At 44.2% G+C, this 20419-nt stretch overlaps 1 protein-coding gene across 4 annotated transcripts in view; it reads right to left on the bottom strand.

Moving 5' to 3' along the window:
* LOC146204954 (ecotropic viral integration site 5 ortholog-like) overlaps positions 1 to 20419 on the bottom strand; it is a 235032-nt gene that overhangs the window by 31146 nt on the left and 183467 nt on the right. For all 4 annotated transcript variants that reach the window (XR_014704094.1, XM_084589640.1, XM_084589639.1 and 1 more), the window contains 6 exons: positions 17116 to 17176; positions 16254 to 16307; positions 12308 to 12475; positions 8790 to 8936; positions 1543 to 1692; positions 904 to 1083 (listed from right to left, as the gene is read on the bottom strand). Coding sequence is in view for 3 of the 4 variants with exons in the window: in XM_084589640.1 (XP_084445766.1) it covers positions 904 to 1083; positions 1543 to 1692; positions 8790 to 8936; positions 12308 to 12475; positions 16254 to 16307; positions 17116 to 17176 (760 nt within the window). In the remaining variant the exon portion in view is untranslated. The remainder of the gene's footprint in view (positions 1 to 903; positions 1084 to 1542; positions 1693 to 8789; positions 8937 to 12307; positions 12476 to 16253; positions 16308 to 17115; positions 17177 to 20419) is intronic.

Below are 20419 nucleotides of genomic sequence, written 5' to 3'. Positions count from 1 at the left end.
ACATCAGCCGCCGTGCGCAGAGGGTTCGCAACACACGCTGGAGAAAGCGTCAGACGTTCTGTCTGAAAACGGGCTGAGCTGTCTTGGCGCATGCGTAGCGCATGCTACTGCGAACGAAGGCTGGAAGAGAGGAAGGAGAGAGATAGCTCGGCAAAAAAATGGGCACACCCTTGCGCTTCGCACTATCGCGTTTTCCCCCTCTTGGTCCGACCAGTTCTTTCTGGTTCATTCACGCACATGGCTTGCAAATGTCACAAGCTGGCGCGCGGGAAACGATAACCACAGATGCGCGCGCCTTTGGGGAATGAGCGCGGTGCCGCCCTAGACCAGCTGTCGCCGAACTGTCCCCTCTCATTCCTTCCGCGCGTGGCTTGAAAACGTCATGCGGCAAACGGCCAAGGGTGACGCGATCGTCTTTGGGGAAGGCACACTTTCCAGTGCGTGATGCGGAGTTCGATATATCTAACGACCGGTGAAATTGAGTTCGATATATAACGCGGCTTTCCTATACTTTTACATGAGATTTTCATGGGGATATTCTGCGAGTTTGATATAACCAAAATTCGATATATCCGGGTTCAACTGTATTAGCAAATACCATGTGAATTCTGAAATAAGAGAAACAAACAGTGCGTGCTACATTTAATTTTTTCTTTTTTTTCCGCCGACTAGACATCTGATATTGAAAATAATTTTTTTCTCACATCCGTATTCAATTTGTATAACAAAATTTCAAATTCACGCACCCTTACAAGCTATTCATTACAATAATTTCCTTCCATCCATTTCTGTTTCAAAGAAAGGGTTGTTTTGTTAACTCTCAATGCCATAGCAATCACTTGAGCTGAAAATCTCGGCAGCAAATGTTTTTTGTTTCCTTAAGTGCGCTTGAGAAAAACTCACTTGAGTTTCCAGCTCCATGACTCGCTGACGCAGCTCGCGCAACTCAGCAGTAGCGTCAGCTTCCTTGAGTCGAGCAGTCATCAGTTCTTCCTGAAGCTGGTTCACCTGTGACTTGTTGCCACTCCACCGGGATGGCGTCGACTGGTTGTCCGACTGGTGGGGATTCTCAGAGCGGTGCTTCTGCAGAAAGATTCAAATCAGGTTCAATGGTCTTGCATATTACTCCCACTATATGTGATTAATATGTTTAATTTTTCACAGATGAATTAAGCAGACTTCACACTGAACTAAACTAAGTCCTCAAAGTTTAATCTTTCAAAGCAGTCAAAACAGGTTGATTGCACTGTTACAATTATCATTTTCTAGAAATTCTTCTGAGGTGTCAAGGGTTTGGCACTCACGAAAGGTATACCTAGAAATCCTTTTGCAATTTTAAATTTAAGAATTACTTAGCGTGCCCAATGCACTACTTTTGTCAGCATACATTGTGAAGGCAGTCAACAAGCAAGTGTAGCGCCCTTTTCCTGAATTGCTACAAATAGGCTGCATGATCTACATTCACGACTGCCAACCACTTTGGCATGGAATAGTTTGCAAGGACACTTCCGAAACTACAAGTGCACCCAGCTTCATCAGTACCTCCCAAGCTGCTTGCAAGTCGGCCACTTTTTGTCGGAGCTCCTTCATGGACAGATTGGCTTCAGCTTCTCGCAATTTCACCGCTATCAGTTCTTCTTGTAGATTTGCCACACTGTCGTCTGGTGTTGCTTCCCTCAGCCGCTTGTTTTCCTGGAGATAGTTCGACACAGAGGGCAAGCCAGTTAAAGCATACAACATATTGCTTATAGCAGCCAGCCTCTTCAACAACATAAAATATCATAATTATTCTATCGTTTGCCTTTCGCATACTGACACAATCCAATGTTTGCCTCCTCAAATAACTGAAATGGAATGAAATTCACTAGTGCAGTTTTGCTAAACAAGCAGCATTTTTGGGAAGCCTCTGCAACATAGTTGAGCATTACACCGCATGCAATGACAATGACAGCCCTGAGTGGCAAGATAGTGTGGTAGTGATTCATCTTCAAATACACCCCTGGTGGTAGAGGAGCAGTTTCATGCATTTACAAGAGTTGTCGCAGGAAGCAGTAAGCACAGTAACTGCATTGCTGCAAAGCATCCTGTCTCATTCTTTTTTTTTTTTTATATAGACACCGTCACTTGGCCTTACTTTGCTTGTTACACGAGATGTGATCAGAATGCTCTGGAACTGTCGTGATCATGCGTGGCATTTTCTACAACATTCTAGATTGCTGACAATGATTTAAGGCCCTATTCAAAATGTTCACTGCTCTCATTAAAATGACCGAGGCCAAGAGCAGTGCCCAGTCTTATCTTGATGTCTTTTCAGCACAGTTGTTGCTACCGATGCCGGTAAGTCTTTTGATCGATAGCACAATTTTCGAGAGTAACATGAGCTTACAAGCCTCCACTCTGGTATTCCTACTATTTCGACTCAGCAACAACATGCTGCATGTTGTGCACCATGATCATCAAGCTCCGCCTGCCACTAAAGCAGATTTCCTGAATTTCTCAAAGTGCTCTAGGTGTCAAACTTTGCACACAGTCACAAATGCTGAAGCATTCTGGACTCAATAAAACAAGATAGAAAAAGTGATAACTCAGCATTTTTTTAACAAATCCAAATCATCAAGGATGGCAGACTGCTTGAAGATGCAATGGATTAATATTTCACAAGTGGCAAGGAATTAATTGTCTGAGAGTTCACCATTTGTGGCATCTTATACATAAGGTTTTTGCTCTGCATAGAGCCATACCCTTCTTAGTATTCAAAATTGGGCATGCATTTAAGTCATGAGCATCTTATACAGTATATATGCGTACAAGGGTCAAACTTCTTTTTTTGCAATATTGAGCAGCATCTTTCCGTTACCTTTGTCAGACAACAACAGAATCCCGATTACTCCTCCCCACTTTTATACAGTGACATCCATTTTTATGACAAATTAGTGCAGCCCCGAAAAATCCTTCAAGTACTGAGGGTGACAGGTGCTTGATAACAAAGTGACACCTACAGACCACAAGGAATTGCCATCAGAAGTAGAGAATTTACAGGTGACCACATGCCAAATCAATAAAATCACTCTTCATCATTTCATCAGATAGCATAGGCTTCTCCATGTTTGCTTGCAACAAAAATGGATTTGTAACTACCGTATAAACGCGTGTATGGGCCGCACCGCCTATTTCCCGAAGTAAAAATTTAAGAAAAAAAAAATATAGTAGATTTGAATAGTTAATCAAATACGAAGTAGGTGCGTAGCACCGCTTATCCCCGTTATACCTTTCATGCGTTACCACACACATCTGCGATTTACACTCTCTCCAATATCTTCCCTCAGCTCACGCAAGAGGTGGCCAGCAGTCACACAGACAAACAGCGCTGACGCTTGCGCTTCCAAAACACGCAACACACAAACCTGAGGCCCAAACATTCCGATCGCTGCCCTTGGTCGGTTGCGCATGGGCGGCGGTTTCAAAGGGACGTATGTCTAGGTGTCTTCCCGAGAAGACACTGACAGCAGCTCCTTCTGCCGCGCATTCTCGCCAGCCCATGTTTCGCCGCGATTTATAGCCTCTGCACCCTTTTCCCTCAAACCCAGAGACAGAGCAGTTAGCGCCGAACCCACAACCACTGTGCTTACGCTGTGCTTTTTAGCTGCTCTGGTTTGCCTCCTTCGCGGCACGGTCGAAGCGCGTCTCCAGTTTCCATATGTTCCTATACCACTTCCGAAGGTGATCTATGCTCGACCGCTATCAGCTTGCTGCCGCCTTGTGTGAACTTGAGTGTCCAAACGGCCGCGTCTCCTCCGACTGTCGACTTATGAGCCTCCGGCTTTTCGGTTCTGCCTTCGTAACCATTGTACTTCAGCACGTCGAGCACGGCGAACCTGCGCCGCAGTACCAGATGGCCCGGCTTCATCCATTGCGACGCTAAGCAAATGCACACACGCTTGTGCAACGTTACCCAGCGATGACCGCCACGTCTGCAACTGGCACACCCCTCTCTCACTGTCTTACTGTCTAATTGGGTGCATCATGTGGTCGCTCCGCCCCCCTCAGTGTTAAGTCACATGATGCAGGCGTCACCACTTTCGCTTCCTCCTCAAGTTCACAGAGAGATGGATGGACAGAGAAAGAGAGCGGTTTCTACGGCTCTGCGGCCGCTCCACCTCCTCAATGCAGAGCCGCGAGACGCGCGCATAGCCACCTTCTCTTTCTCCACTTCAAGTTCACAAAGAGAGAGAAAGCGGCTTCGGACAGACATCAGCAAAATCCGTGATTGCGGCTAGTAGTGCTACGCACTAAAAAAAGAACATCCGTCTAAGGACCGCACCCAAACTTTCCACAACCCATGCTGAAATAGCCTTCAAAATACATGCGCACAGGAGTTTCTAAATGCCGCCTACGGATGGCGCCAAAAGGTCGTGGGTCATCATCATTATCATATCTTCTAACTGCCGCGAACTTCCGCAATCCATATGGGAATCGGCATCGCCAGCCCCGGCTAAACTCTATACCCGGCTACAGTGTTCTAGAAGGCTGACTTTGATATGCGAATGTCAAAGGCACGTGAGTAGTGATGGCGTGGTCACACGCCGTAGTTGCGGATCTTGTGTGCTCTCTGCTTTATTTTTCGCGAACTGCTGTTGAGTGTTGTCATTCTAGCACGACGGGCAGATTGGTAGCTGCACGGCAGGCATTAAACTGAAAGTAGTGGAGCTCGGAGTCGGAAGACTCCGAAAGTTACAATTGAATGGTAAATACAGTCAAACCCGGATATATCGAACTTGAAGGGGATCGCGAAATAGTTCTATATATCGATAATTGAATATACAGAAATTGGCTTGTGACGGCACGTACGATGCGAAAAAACAATACCGTATTTGTCGCGTATCAACCCACTCGCATAATGAACCCACCCTCCATTTTTGCACCCAAGAATTTAAAAAAAAAAAGAAAAAAAAAAAAAAAGAAAAAAAAAAAAAAAGAGCGCTATGGCCAGCTCGCTCACATGCAAGCGATTGAGCGATCTCAGCGACGAGCGGCAACAAGAGAGCGAAAAATTTCCAACTTGTTAGAACTGCGTCCCTCTCGCCGTTTGAGCCACCGTGGCAGCTCAAAACAAGGTTTCCGTGTCGCCGCGGCAAAAATCGCGAGTGTTTTCGCTTGCATGTCGATGACGCGCTTCACTCCGTTTGGTCGTCTCATCCAAAGCTCATTTCTTGGCAGCGTGCTAAGATTCTGTACAGCGATAACATCAGGGTGTGTTTATCTTTTGATAGCTCCTAGGTGGCGCAGAGCGAACTTAGCAGAGTGCCCATGATGGCTTGATTGCACAAGCCTGGTTCGATTTATTACGCCGCGCTTGGGGCAGGCGTAGTCCACTGCCGCAAAATCATTGGAAAGCGTGATAGCTGCAAATGCTGTTTGAGGCAAGAAATTCTAAAAGCCGGTGTCATGATCGCAGCTGACCGCATGCTTTTGCCGATTCATACATGCAAGAATAAATAACTCCCGCAAAAAAAAAAGAAAAAAAAAGAAAAAAAAGAAAAAAAAATGCTGCTCCTTACGGTACACCGATAAAAATAAACGACTCTCGCAAAAAAAAAAAAAAGAGAGAAAGAGAGAGATCTGCCGCTTCTTAACGTCTGCAGGCACTGTAGCTACTTCAGCCGCCGCGCACAGAGGGTTCGCAACACACGCTGGAGAAAGCGTCAGATGTTCTGTCTGAAAACGGGCCGAGCTGGCTTGGCGCACGCGTAGCACATGCTACTGCGAACGAAGGCCGGGAGAGAGGAAGAGAGATAGCTCGGCAAAAGAATGGGCACACCCTTGCTCTTCGCTCTATTGCGTTTTTCTCCTCTCATTCCCACCAGTTCTCTCTGGTTCATTCACATGCTTGCAAACGTCACGTGCCTGCGCACGGGAAACGATAACCGCAGATGCACGCACCTTTGGGGAATGGGCTCGGTGCTGCCCTAGACCAGCCGTCGCTGAACTGTCCCCTCTCATTCCTTCCGCGCATGGCTTGAAAACGTCCCGTGACAAACGGCAGAGGGTGATGCGATCGCCTTTGGGGAAGGCATACTTTCCAGTGCGTGGTGCGGAGTTCAATATATCGAACGATCGGTCAAATTGAGTTCGATATATGACGCGGCTTTCCTATACTTTTACATGGTATTTTCAAGGGGATATTCCACGAGTTCAATATATCCAAAATTCGATATATCTGGGTTCGACTAAACACCACACATTTACTCAGTCTGTTTTTACTTGAAAAAATATTTTTCGTATGTCGCGTATATGGGCCGCACCCTAAAAATTAGCCCTCGAATCTGAAAAAAAAGTGTGGCCCTTAAACGCGTTTATACGGTACATATGCACAGGCCATACCCATAATGTGTATTCTCAAATACCTGCAACACCCGGTACAGGATTCAATAAAAGTATGAACGACATGATATATGTGCCCAATGAGCAATGCAAACTATTCAGCGAGACTGGTTTGGTTTTAATGTTTAACACTACAAAGATCATGGTACACATGTGGTTGTGAGGGACACTATAGCAGCGGGCTCCGGAAATTTCGACCACCTGAAGTCATTTAACGTGCACTGATGATGTCGTACGGTACATGGGCACCTGGCTTCTTGCCTCCACCGAAAAGCAATCGCCACGGTCAGGATCAAACTCACTTGAGATCGACAATTGAGCACCCTAACCACTGAGCACCACAGAAGGGCACTATACTATCCACCCAGAGTAAAACAGGTCCCGAGATCACTTTACTCGTCAACGTCACGTGACACTGATGGCACATTCCAACTGACGAACTAAAGCAAGTTTTCTTGCTCCATCAAGCCAAAGAACTATATATTTCAATGGGCAATTTGAATCGAGATCCTGAGTTCTGATTGGATCAGCACTCCCTACACATGTTGCTCCATCACAGATTTGGAGGGTGCTCCAGACTGTCTATTAGAATTTGCCCTAGGCTGTTAATGGCATATTCTATTCAGCAATCTAAGAATACAGAACACCATGTTTCAATTTAAGTGACTTGGGCTCAGATATTAGGTTCAGTATGGTCCCTTGATTATGTAGAAAGCTTGCTATTTCATAGATTCAGGCAGCTGCTCTGGCTGCTCCTGATCACTGAATGAAATTTGTCACAAGACCCTCCAAACATTTCCACTTTACTAACAGGAACGATGGCTTGGGCGACTATATGGACTGGCGCTCGATGTATACAACCTATGGCCATCGGAAAGAAGTGGCCTTCACATAGCTCAATACTCCATACACTTCCCTTATATTATATGTTCATTTTAATATGAGTTTATTGTGTGATGCCAAACTGGTAACAAGAGTAGAATGCTGGGTCTAGGGCCGACAGGTGTATCGGGTGGGAAGGTGGCCGATTGCAGCAAGGAAGCATGCCTCCAACATGGGTAGACCCCATATTCACCTTCCTTTTTTCTTTTTGGAGCAGCAAATCACCCTGACAATGTTTTGCCATCTCTGGTACAGATAACGAGCGCACAAGATGAACTCACTGTTTAGCGCTACTGCTTACCGCTACTGTCTACCACTACTGTGTGAGTGTCGGTACACATGTGCAGATAACCCTGAGGGCAACAGATGGCGCCCTGTTCCTGCCAAATGCCGGCGGATACAGCATGCAGGGACAATCAGTGCGTGCGCTGCCGACGGCATGTGGTAGTGGTTGACTGCAGTGCTAATCAGTAGCACTAATCTAAGTGTCCCTACTGTCTAACTTCCAGCAGAACATACTATGCGGGCAAACTATATACACGTAAAATAATTCTAACTGCAACAACCCCCTTACCCCCATCCTTCCTTTTCTTTATTATTTTCTCAAATTACTGCCAGCCAAGTCCCCTACATTTGATAGTTCTTACACAATTATATGTTGTAAACAAAAAATAGGCATAGGATAAGCTAACAAAAAAGAACTGTAGACAAAGCCTTGAAACAGAACACTAATATTACGCATAAATAAAACAGGACATATCAATGTTGATAAGTTAACATCATCTAGCAGAGTAACCACATCAATGTATTTTCAAAGGTGCATGAAAGTATCAGGACTGGAGATAATCATATGTGATGCAAGGCCAACTACATTTCTGAAGAACTGCCATGGCTAAAACTGCATGGCGTTACAGAATGCGCTAGTGCAAAATCTGGTGCAGGGCCATTCAGAAAGGTCAGCGCACGTTAAAGATCCCCAGGTGGTCGAAATTAACGTGCGCTGTGCTGTGCGATGTCAGCGCACGTTAAAGATTCCCAGGTGGTCGAAATTACTCCGTAGTCCTCCACTATGGCTCCCCTTTCTCTCTTTCCACTTTCACTCCCACCTTCCTCCCTTCCCTCACGGCGCCGTTCAGGTGTCCACAGAGTAAGTGTGACAGATACTGCGCCTTTCCCTTCCTGTGAACCAATTATTATTATTATTCAGAAAGGCAATGTTGATGTCACTCGCTCTGGAAACATGGCAGTGACTCAAAAGCAAGGTTTCCTTTGAGCATTCAGATGCTGACAATGCAAAGCACGGACTATTCCTACATAACTACACTGCTTTGCACAGCTGCTCAGCCTGAACCGCCATTATGCAGCAAGTCCGAGAAATTGCACCCCAAAAAGATATTACTGCTGCTTGTAGTATAGGTTCGGCAACAGAGTTCTTCAGCAGCAAAAATAACAGCTCTTTAATCAGCTGTGATGGATGATCAAGCATTACGGCCACAGTAAGTAAGAAGTACAAATCTGCAACAGACCTCTTCGAGCTCGTGTATCCTCTGGCGGAGGCTACGCATTGCCTCCTGGCCCTCTGCTTCACGCAGCTTCACAGCCACCAATTCATCCTGCAAAGACTTGAGCAGATCCTCTGTCTGACTGTCCAACGATGATGGCTGTGTCTGAGCCTGCAACAGAAGCAGTTCTGTTGAATCAAATAACGGTGCCAAATTTATATATTATCAGCAATGTGACACCCTCTGCAACACTCAACTTTCACAAATGCCACACATGCCTGTCACATGCATCAAGCAATCTAATCACATGACTTACCCCTTTCTACATTCACATTTTTCCATACCTTTGCCCTCCCCACAGCATGGTACTTTTCACCGTTGAGCCATTGCGAGAGTGTGCAGAAAGTAGATTTTATCTTCTACTGCAGGAAATATATATTTTCTTGGACGAGGAGGGTGACTCCAACATCAAAGAGAGGAAATTTCCTCCTCTCACTGTGAAAGAAATTAGCCGGGGCAGCTGGTACGTCACACAAATAGCAACAGCGCAACAAATGGGACTCAGAAGACACTCAACACTGACGCCATGTTGTCTGCTTCTTCTGTGTCCTGTTTGCTGTGCTGTTAATATTTGTCCTCTCATTTGCTTCAGTGGTAGACAAGCGATGTGCTCTGCCTATGCTGCACTATGCTTGGAAGCCCATTATTTTGTGCAGATTTCATACACTCAAATACAACACAATCCCGTGAAATCATATGAAGGCCCCAGAACAGATTTCAGAAAATACATGTTCAATCCCATTTACTTTATTTTAAGCAATAAAAAAAATGGAAAGCACAAAATGCTAGTTTCCATAACTTAAATGCTTTGCTTTGAACGCACGCAAACGCACATGCACACACGTTTAATGCGCACGTGTGTTTAATATATTATGCGAAGCATATTAACGTAGGTTTCGGGCCTTTGCGCGACGCCCGGCGGTGGCCACCATTGACCCTGAAGTGGGGTCACGTGACATGACGTCACGTGATGACGTCACACCGGCTGCAGATGGGGCCTCATATCGCGCCATCGGTCGCCTCCCGGCGGTAGCCACCATTGACCTTGAAGTGAGATCACATGATGTGATGTCACGTGATGACGTCACACCGGCTGCAGATGGGGCCTCATATCGCGCCGTTGGACGTCGCCCGGCGGAGGCCTCCACGCTTCGGTTCGCGCCGTCGCGCGCGACGCGGCGGCGGCGCCAGCATCGCTGCATCACGTGATATATGACGTCACGCCAAGGATGAAGTGGCGCGCGCCCACCATCGCGTCAGTCTCTGTGCCCGCAACCGCGCCAGCGTTTTTGCGCCGGGCGTGTATGCGGTCAAGATGCCTACGACGATTAACCTAAAACCACGTCTCCGTTACTTAGCCCCATCCACACTAAGGCAGCTGCTTAACATGCTTCGCATCCACTGGGCTTAACCTTGATAAGCCTCCAATTTTATTTACCTGTTACTGCTAACCTACTTACACTAGATAGGCTAGACAGGCTGTAAGCAGAGTGGGACATAGACAATAGTTATAAAATACCGATTTCGAAATACAAAAGCAATGCACTGCAAAACACAATGTTGTAAATTTAAAAGTCAGTACCAAGAACTATTTCACGAAAAGAAAAAAAAATTATCAAACAATACGGACATAATTATTGTGCAAGATTTTTAATACATATTTCAATAAAAAGAAGCAATGCTGTTTGCACTTTGCAAAAGGAAAAATGAACAAACAAGCGTTGCCTACACGGTGACAGCCACCTTTCGCAAAAAACTGTCACATACTTAGAGGCCAGGGCATGAGAGAATAACTTGCATGAGCTGTCGGCATTATATCAAATGGAATTTAAAAGCTGAGACATAAATGATGCCCCTACTGATGGCTCTACAATCTCAACTGGAAGTCTCTTCCATTATTGACTGTACAGGGAAGAAATGACTGCTCCAAAACTTGGTACGACAGGAAAATCTTCTTTTTAATCATGAGAACACTTATGAGTATCCTGGTAACAGACTGAAAATAGAAATCTGTTTTATCCTAAGCCTACCATGAAAGAGTGGTTTAGGTATTCCGAGTGATCAGAATAACAGCTGTAAGGAATCCAGTCCTGTCATTTTAAACCAGCAAACTTCAACGTGTACGCTAAATGTAAAAATTATATGTAAATCTAACAGCTTTTTCCTGGATACATTTAAGTTTACTGGTGTCTGTCTGCATGTGGAGATCACATGCAATGGACACAAATTGAAAGACTAGGCCGATAAAGGTTTTATAAACTAGTAATTTATTATCTCAGGATGAACGCTACAATTTTCACCTCATGTATATCAGCTCTCATATAGCCCCTTTTTTGCAATGCAGGAGATGTGGTCATTGCATCTGAAATTAAAGCTATACAAAATATTCATTTTTTAAATTTTACCGTTAGAGTCAAAGACAATTTTCCTTGAGTTAATCTCATCTGACACTCTTCACACCATGTGCCTATTTTCGCTAGCGCACGATACAGGAGGGCCTGGTCATTAGTGTTACTGACCTCATGATACAATATGCAGTCATTAGTGAACAGCCAAATTCTTACAGATACTTCCTGAAAAATACACACATATAGACGTGGTGTGCTCGCTTTGCCCATGCAGTGACATACATATGTGTATTAAGCCACTAACAGAAAAAAAAAAATGTTACTGAATGATTTCAATTCCAAAGTTCATGCTGTATGCTTTGCTTACAAAGGTTTCGAAAGACCCGAAATCTCACCGCCTTTTTGCGAAGTGTACCCTTTCTGACAAGGTACAATGTAGTTCTAGATGTGGACATGGTCAACTCCAGCTGCACATGCCATTAGCAAAGGCAGGCGAGAAAATGGTATGCAGATTTAAACAAACCACTAGTGAGCATACAATGTTTGCTGCTGCATCATATGAACGAGCAAAAAAAGCATGCAGAAAAAAATGCCACCCAGGATAGAAACCAGAGGAGCGCTGACCAAGCACAAAATAAAAGAGTGTACAGAAGCGGTAGGGACCATTACATAAGGCATGCTGCTTAGCAGTACTTGCTACTAGATTAGTTGATCCATAGCTTTGATCGAGAACAAGCTGCATGAATATTACACAAGGCACATGCACAAACTAGCAGCCAATTTTATTTCCATTGTTAATGGGCTTACAATGTAATTTTGTGTTCAACACTAAATAAATCAAGAGTCAAATAGAGGGGCCTTTCATATGGGACATGCACTGATGTCAAGAAGTAATGATTTTCTTTTTGCTGAAGTGTTGTTAAAGTACAGATTTAAGTGGGTTCCACAGTATAGTATAGGTTGCTGATACCTCCAGCAAGAAAAACCTAAAGCAGCGAAAAGCATCTTAAACAAAGTACTGATTTATGAAAAGAAATGTGCAACTCAAAATATCTCCCATCTTTGCAAAGAAAAACTTGTATAATAAGCAAGTGGGTGCAGTGAGATGTATAGCAAGAAAAAAAGGTGGCGAACCTGATGTAGCTCCTTTATCTGGTTGTTTGCTTTTTGAAGCTCTTGCTGCACAGTGAGTTCTTGTTGGCGAAGTGCAGCCAGCTCCCGCTTGATGATATAATTGTCTTCTGCTTCCTGGGCACGCACCACCTGGCCTTGGATAAGACGGTCAGCCAGTGCAGAGCTCTCCTGTACAAGTGAACGTCAAGCTTAACTTAGCACGCCTGTCGGGAATAACGCAGAAGTTCTTCATACTGCTACCAGTAGTCTCCTTACATATTAGTCTATCTGACAAAGCTGCTGTTCACCACACAAAAACTCGAAAAAGAAAGAAAAAAAATTAATACTTCAAATACAGTAAGAGCTCATTAGTTTGAACTTCACAAAATGAGAGGAAAGAGTGAATTACTGAATAGCCTTGATAAAACTGACAAGAAGCATTTGCATTATGATAAATTTATTGCGTAAAAAATTGAGCAATGGTCGCCTGCTTTTATGACGAGAACAGTGCGACAGTGACCATTTTTCGCATTCCCATCTGTGCTTTGCCGCATGCACACAGTTGGCTGTACTGCATCTGGGATGTTGACCACTTCTTGTAGACTGCCAGGAATACTGTACTACGTACTATCACGATAGAAGAAAATAAAAAATAGTGTGGCACATGCATACTCTGCTGTTCCAATTTCTTATCATTGTGTCTGTACCTGGGTGGTGACAAGAAAATGTTAAAGTCATCCATTATTGTACCATGGACTACAGTGAAGGCTCGTTAAAACCTCGATAATTCAAATTTTTAGATAATTCGAACTATACTACTTGGTCCGGCCAAGCTCCATAGAGGTCTATGCACAAAAAAGCCCGTTAATTCGAACGCGTCGGTTCCACTATTAATAATTCAAACTATGTGGCACCGTGTCTGGCACCCAGCACGTGGCCAAAGAAACGCCCCCGCTACAGGTTGGCATAGTTACTCTGCTGTGTGCATCCAAAACAGGGACAAAGAAATACCATGGAAGGAAGAAATACCATGGAAGAGTGGGTAAAGCCAAACCATTACGCGACCAGAGTGGCGGCCGGTGGCGCCGGAGGGTAGTGGGGTGGTGGCCATGGCTGCTTGCTGTCTGTTCCGCGTGACCTCCGAGACTTACAGCTCAATGCTGGTAAATTCGAGCCTCTTTAATTCACAAATACGGAAAAATGTTTCTGTCGGTGCAGTCCCAGCCGACGCCCATGTAGGGCTGTGGCATCGGAGAGATGCTACGGGTCTTGCATTGGCTAGGCCACGTCCGGTTACAATTACATGATCGTTAAAATTAGCACTCCTCAAATCTGAACTACATGTTGCGCAGTAGACCACGCATCTCTTATGTGTGTGCAACTGAAAGTGCAACAAAACACAAATGGCTTCATGCAACACCACCTTAATAGGCTGACTACGTAGTTTCAGTTTTGCTTTTATGAACTTGTGCCAGCCCGCGGCAACGGCGGTCATTGGCCACGCATCAGTCAGCTAACTGACCGAAATTGCGTGGCATTTCGGACGGCTGTAGTGGCTTTTCTACACACTTCTAATATGTACACTCATCAACTGCCATTTAGTGCATCGTGCAGTGAAGCCTCGCACTCCATGCAAGCTGCCGGTGTACACTGCTGCTAACGCGTCGCACCGTGAAGGAAGAGTGCCAGCGAGGAATCGACGAGAAGTTTATCGACTGAAACACAGGCCGCACAGTTATCCGTCATGTTTAAGTGACTGCCTCACGCAGACTACCTGTACCATCACAAGCAAATCTGTTATCCAATTGATGCTAAATGAAAAATTAACCTTGGCTTTAGCTGCCTATGCTCTACGCAGCAATTTCCTTTTAGAGACAACAGTCCACTTGATTCATCGCATGGTGGTAATATCATTTTTGCCTTCATGCCTTCTCCAAATGCTTCAACAGAAAACTGTACACCCTCACACTCGGCATCACAACAGTACCAGCGCCCACTTCTTCACAACTTTTGGTTATGAGTGATTACACAGCTCTGATGACACCATCAAGGCCAAACTACAGAAACGGGCACATAACTTGCAGCTGTGTTACGGTAAACCACTTTCAGACACAGAAGACAACAGCCTGAATTGCCCCCGCTATAATACGGCAGAAAAGCAAGGCTAGAGTGCATGAACGCCTTCATGCTTCTAGCGGCGCTGCTGCAAACAGCACTGCAAGGTGCCTACACCCATTATTCCAGAGTTTTACTTGGTTTTATCTTCGCTCCCCGCTTTAGAGGTGCATAGCTCTGTAACCATGCTACCTTATTGTAGGAGAACTTCTCCAGCCATGAGCTGGATGCCAGGCCATCCAGATGTGGCAACGCATAGTTCGAATTGCTCGTGGCAGAACCAACTTGTGTTCGATTAATAGCCTTTTTTATACGCAGACTTCTATGGAGCTCAGACGGACTAAATAGGGCAGTTCGAATTATTGCGGTTCGAATTAATGAGCTACCACTGTAATACAATGTTGCCAATCATTGCATGTTGTAAAAATGGTCCGAAATTGTTATTTTAAGCATCTGTGCATTACCTCTTCAAACAGTTCTAAGCAATTGTACTTATGGTATATTCTACAGTGGATTTTCTCCTCCGCACTGTTTCATCAAACCAAGATAGAGTGAAGCATGTATAAATAAAATGAAGACTTAAAAAAGAAAAAACATGATAGCAAGCACTTTCTCCAATTCCTCCAGTGTGTTAGACCGACAAAACTTCCAGAGGGGGCGTGTAAACAGCCAAAATTGCACATAAAATACTTTTCAGTAACTAAAGCATCACTACTGAGCTTAAATTTGGACAACTACAAACAGAATTGATTCTGAAATCCAACTCAGTTCAGTTCAGTCGTTCAGTCGTGTCCGACTCTTCGTGACCCTATGGACCACGTCACGCCACGCTTTCCGGTCTCTCACTATCTTCCTAACATCACATAACTTCATCTGCAGTGTCTCGAGGATGCCATCTAACCATCGCGTTTGCTGCCTACCCCTTCTCCGGCAACCCTCAACCTTTCCCAACATCAAATCTTTCTCCAGCGACTCCTCTCTTCTCATCAGATGACCAAAGTAGCTGAGCTTTAACTTTAGAATTTGACCCTCCAATGAGCAGTCAGGGTTTACGGTCGACAATATCGACTGATTTGATCTTCTGGCAGTCCAAGGAACTCTCAAGAGTCTCTGCCAGCACCACAATTCAAACGCGTCAATTCTTCGGCGGGCAGCATTCTTCACAGTCCAACTCTCGCATCCATACATCACAACTGAAAAGACCATAGCACGAGTTATACGGATCTTGGTTGGCAGCAGATGATAGGTAGTTGAAATCCAACTACCTATCATCAAATGACACAGAACTGCAAGCTCCAGCCAAGCTTCCAAAACTTTCTCAAACAGCCTCTAAAGTACATGAAGTCAGCGTACATTTGAACAGCAAGCGTACATTGTACGCACTTACAATCCTTTAAAGCCCAGTGTCACAAAAAAGACCACTTGCACACCATGTCTATTCATTACTACAAGGAGCTTAAATGCAAAGTTTAATGCCAACATGTTCTCAGTAGCCAGTGCTTTTTGCTCAAAATGTTCAACATCACTGTGGGCAGGCTGTGTGAAGAAAACTGCAAGCACAAATGTACAACCTCCAGGAAGCTTCCAACAATTCCTTGTCTCTCATTTGCCAAAAGACATTGCAGAAAAAACATTAAGACATATTTGATGGATAAAAAATTATCAACTGTCCATGGGCCTTCATGTTGGGTAAAGTTCTTCAATTAAGTCTTTCGCAGAACTCAGAATAGCAAAGAATGAACCAAATGCAAATATTTTGTATTTTCCACAAGATATGGTGCACTTTGTGGAGTGCACAAACATTTGTCTACTACCCTTCTACATGAAAGCCAGTGGCTGGCACAACTCTTACCTGCTCGAGGTGCTCTATCCTTTGTCTTAAAAGCCTGTTCTCTGTACGAAGCCTCTGAAGGAGATGAAAAAAAAACAGGCAGGTTATTTAGTTTCCATTTGTGTGAATAAGCCAATAAAGATGACTCCACAGATGTAATGACTGTGTTGCTCAAGCAACATGAATTTGTACAGTTAATGATGGCCAGGGCCTGTAAGATACACCTGCAACACATTTACCTTGCAAGCTGGCATCCTTCTTTGGCAACATATTGTTACCCCAGTAAGATGAACATGCTACACTGACATGAAGACAATGTATATTTTAACTGTAACAGTAGCATGGTGTTAAACGTTCATACTATTTTTGATTTTAACAAGGGGAAAAATACCCGGACAACCAAGATAAGCAACAAAAACAGTTATTAAATTTTCTTCGCTGTCAAGTCGCACATCTCAAAATAAAGCTACAGCTAGCTTTTCATGCTACAGCTAGCTTTTCATGCTACGTGTACATTATTGCTTATCTCGAAAGGTTTTTCATGATGGCTTTCAAGCACCTGTAAAAACAAAACAAAAAATGAGGGGGGGGGGGGGGGAACTAGCTAGCGGCTGCACAGTCTGCAGGTCACACTACAAACATGATGGCTGCTGCTATGTTATCAACACAATTGCACATTACTGTCGGCTGGCCATCTTTCTTGTGCCACCGTGCTGCTTGGCTTGCATAGCAGAAGTTGAGATCAAAATAAGCCTGATAAAAGGCTTCAATTTTTACTATGCATAATAAAGAGAGCATAAATTTCTATACTTCACTAATCTTTCCTCTACTTATGCAACATCGAGTTGAGTGTTTCCTGCAGATGTCTTTCTAGCACACTTACCCTTAGCTCAATCATTTCTTCATGTTCTTTAACCTTCAGTGCTGTATACTCCTTTTCGAGCCTAGAAAAAAAAAGTAAAACAATGTTAACTCAGGTACCAGCCACACAACCTTTACTTGCTCTACCTACTTCCCTTCTATGATATATTTAACACTTACCCAAAATTCCAAAAGAAAATGCTAGTTACAAACAAAAAGCTTGTATGATGATAGCTGCACAAAGGGTTTTCTCCATAAAAAAGAAACAGCACTACCTCTGACACAGCGTGCCATTTCCCAAAACTCCACCATTCACTTGCTTCCCAGCGAGATTGATTTATTGATTGATTGATTTATTGGTTTATTTATTTATTTATTTATTTATTTATTTATTTATTTTATTTATTTACAGATAATGCTAATCCCATTCGGGATTGTTGCAGGTGGGCATATGTTAGTACAGAGAAGTGTATATAGAGCATATAAGGAACACACAATGACATGATCATATGTACAAAGCAAATCAAGAATGTAAAATGCATAGGGTACAAAAATGGTGAAACATATTATACAAACAAAAACAAATATGAGGCAGATATGAACGGGAATTATACATGTATTACGACACTACACTAAGAGAAGAAAAAAAAAAAATGTACTGTTTTCACATGTATACGCGTAAATGACAAGGAACAGAGCAAGAACAGAATCGAACGGGCGGCATACAGAAAATATGAGCATAAAAGAACTTTTTGCTAATATGTTAAATATCCTTCCACTGCGGTTCCAAACTTAGTAAACGAAGATAAATTAGCAATAGATGAACTCGGGCTGTTCCATTCCCTTGTGGCTAAAGGGAAGAATGAGTATTTGAAGCAGTCAGTGTGGAAGTGATATTCAGTTAGCGTATTTGAATGCTTATTACGTGTCAGTCTAGTTGCAGAGAAAGCGATGTATTTAGCAGGATCAACTTTTAAGTGTCGATGAAGTAGTTGGTACAGGAGTTTGAGGCGTGCAATTTTAGCTCGAGTTTGAAGTGTTTTTATTCCCTGTCTTTTCATTATTTCAGTTGGTGAGTCAGTTGTTCTGTATTTATTGAATATGAACCTTACTGCCTTCCTTTGTACTGCTTCAATTTTATTTATGTCTTGATAGACCCAAAAGTAAGCAAGGTAGACCCGAAAGTAAGCACTCTAAGAGGAAGGGTTACACATTTCTGCCTGACCCATGAAGAGGGTAAAGGCTTAGAGTTTTTAATTCCTTTCTTAAAGTGCAGTTTCGAAGTGTGATGCACAAAAACCACATGCACTGCTTTATTAAAGCCAACCAGACAACTCTGTTTCTAACCAGGAACAGTCGTTTGAATGTTGCAACATCATGTTGCGCGCTCTATGTACAGTAAAAGCTCATTAAATTGAACTTCAAGGGTCCAAAAAAAAAATGCTTGAATTATCCGAAGTTCAAACTATGACCCTGAAGAAAACTGAAAACTGCTTGATTTATGATAAATATATTTGGTAAAACATTTGGAACTGCTTGCCAGCCAGAACTGCTCCAAAATGACAAGGGCTGAGGAGCACTCACTACACAAAGAATGAACAGCTTGAGACAAGTGCAGAGTCTCAGTGTGATGAAAGCATAGAAGAAACACAGATGGAAGTGGGGGAAATGTACATCAGCGCCAAGCACATCAAAAATGACACATTGCTTGGCTGAGTTGGCCGGGTGACACTGTATTTACTCGCATATAACCCGTACCATATATATGAAAAAATATGTTTAAAGGTAAGGGTGCAGGTTATCTGCATATATTTTCCAAGAGGGGGGGGGGAACACAACGGCGGTGGTCGGCTTCACGGCGATGCGCGAGCTCTCTAGTGTAGTCTGCCGTCCCCATCGTCATCGACGCTTGTCAAGCCGATACGGAGTCAGCAAACGGCATAGCCAAAGCCACATCCATAACATAGTCTGTTTATTTGCTGTGCCATTGGTCCCACTTTGTTCAACCAGCGGCTGTTGGGCCTTTTGTCAGGCACTGTTTCAACAATCAGTCAACCCTGTTTGCACTATTAGCCTGCTTTGTTTTGGCGACATGAGTGCGACTCGCGGCAGACTTTCACAGCAAAGAGAAGATAAAGATTATAGCCACTGCCACAGAAATTGGCAACAGAGCTGTAGCAAAACATGATGACATTGACAAGTCGTGCATTCGCGACCAGAGGAAGAAAAAAGATACTCTTGAAACAACGAATTGGGACAGGCGAGCGTTTCGTGGTCCGAAGTCTGGCTTGTACCCCCACCTTGAGACACAGCTTGCCAAGTTCATTAAGAAGCAGAGGAGTCGTGGCCACGCTGTTTCGACAGAGATGGCTCAAATGGAAGCCCTGAAGCTGGCCCGGGAAATGAACCTTCCACGCGAGTTTCGTGCAAGCTGTGGATGGCTTCAGCGCTTTATGACACGACATGGATTTTCAATGCGATGGCAAACAACAATGTGACAGCGGCTTCCTGATGCTTACGAGAAAAAATTGTTGAGCTGTCATCGATATGTCATCAGGCTTCGGAAAAAGCACAGCTATTTGCTGTCTTAGGTGGGAAATGCCGATCAGTCCCCAGTGCACTTTGAGATGACAATGGATATGGCTATGGGAAAAGAAGGGTTCCATATCAGTCAGGTTGCTGACCGGCAGAAATACCAAGCTTCGCTTCAGAGTGATGTTATGTGCTATGGCTGACGGGACTAAACTGCGCCCGTACATAATATTAAAGCACAAGACGCTACCTAGCACACCACTGCGCCCGGGAATCTTTGTGTGTGCGGAAGAAAATTCCTGGATAACAGTGGCCTAGTTGGTGACTGGATCCCAGTAATCTGGGAATGAAGACCAGGTGCCTTGCTGGCAGGCCAATCTATGCTTTTGCTGGATTCGTTCCGAGGCCACTGCACTGATGAGGTGAAGGCTCACCTGGTTGAGACTGGCACCGACCTCTTTGTGGTACCTGACGGCATGACATCCATGCAAGCCGTTCAAGACATGCGTGAAGCGGCTATACGCCCTGTAGATGGCCGACAGCCTTTACGCCCTCGTGCCGACGGGACACGTCAGAAGGCCAAATATTCCACTGCTCTGCCAGTGGATCGTGATCGCATGGAAAGCGATACTGGCCGAATTGATGAGTAAGAGCTTCAAAAAATGCACCATCAGTTACAGCTTGGATGGTTCCGAGGACGACTACGTCTTTGAGAGCGGCGATGGAGCCTCGGATGGTAGCAGTGAGGGTGGCAACAAGTGAGAATCAGATAACCAGTGACATTGTGGCAGTTT

Source organism: Amblyomma maculatum, chromosome 1 (genome assembly GCF_055883805.1).
Source record: "Amblyomma maculatum isolate TAMU_Amacu chromosome 1, ASM5588380v1, whole genome shotgun sequence".
NCBI classification, from domain to species: Eukaryota; Metazoa; Arthropoda; class Arachnida; order Ixodida; family Ixodidae; genus Amblyomma; species Amblyomma maculatum.
The sequence above is the reverse complement of the archived record's forward strand: the minus strand, read 5'-3'. Positions and strand labels throughout refer to the sequence as shown.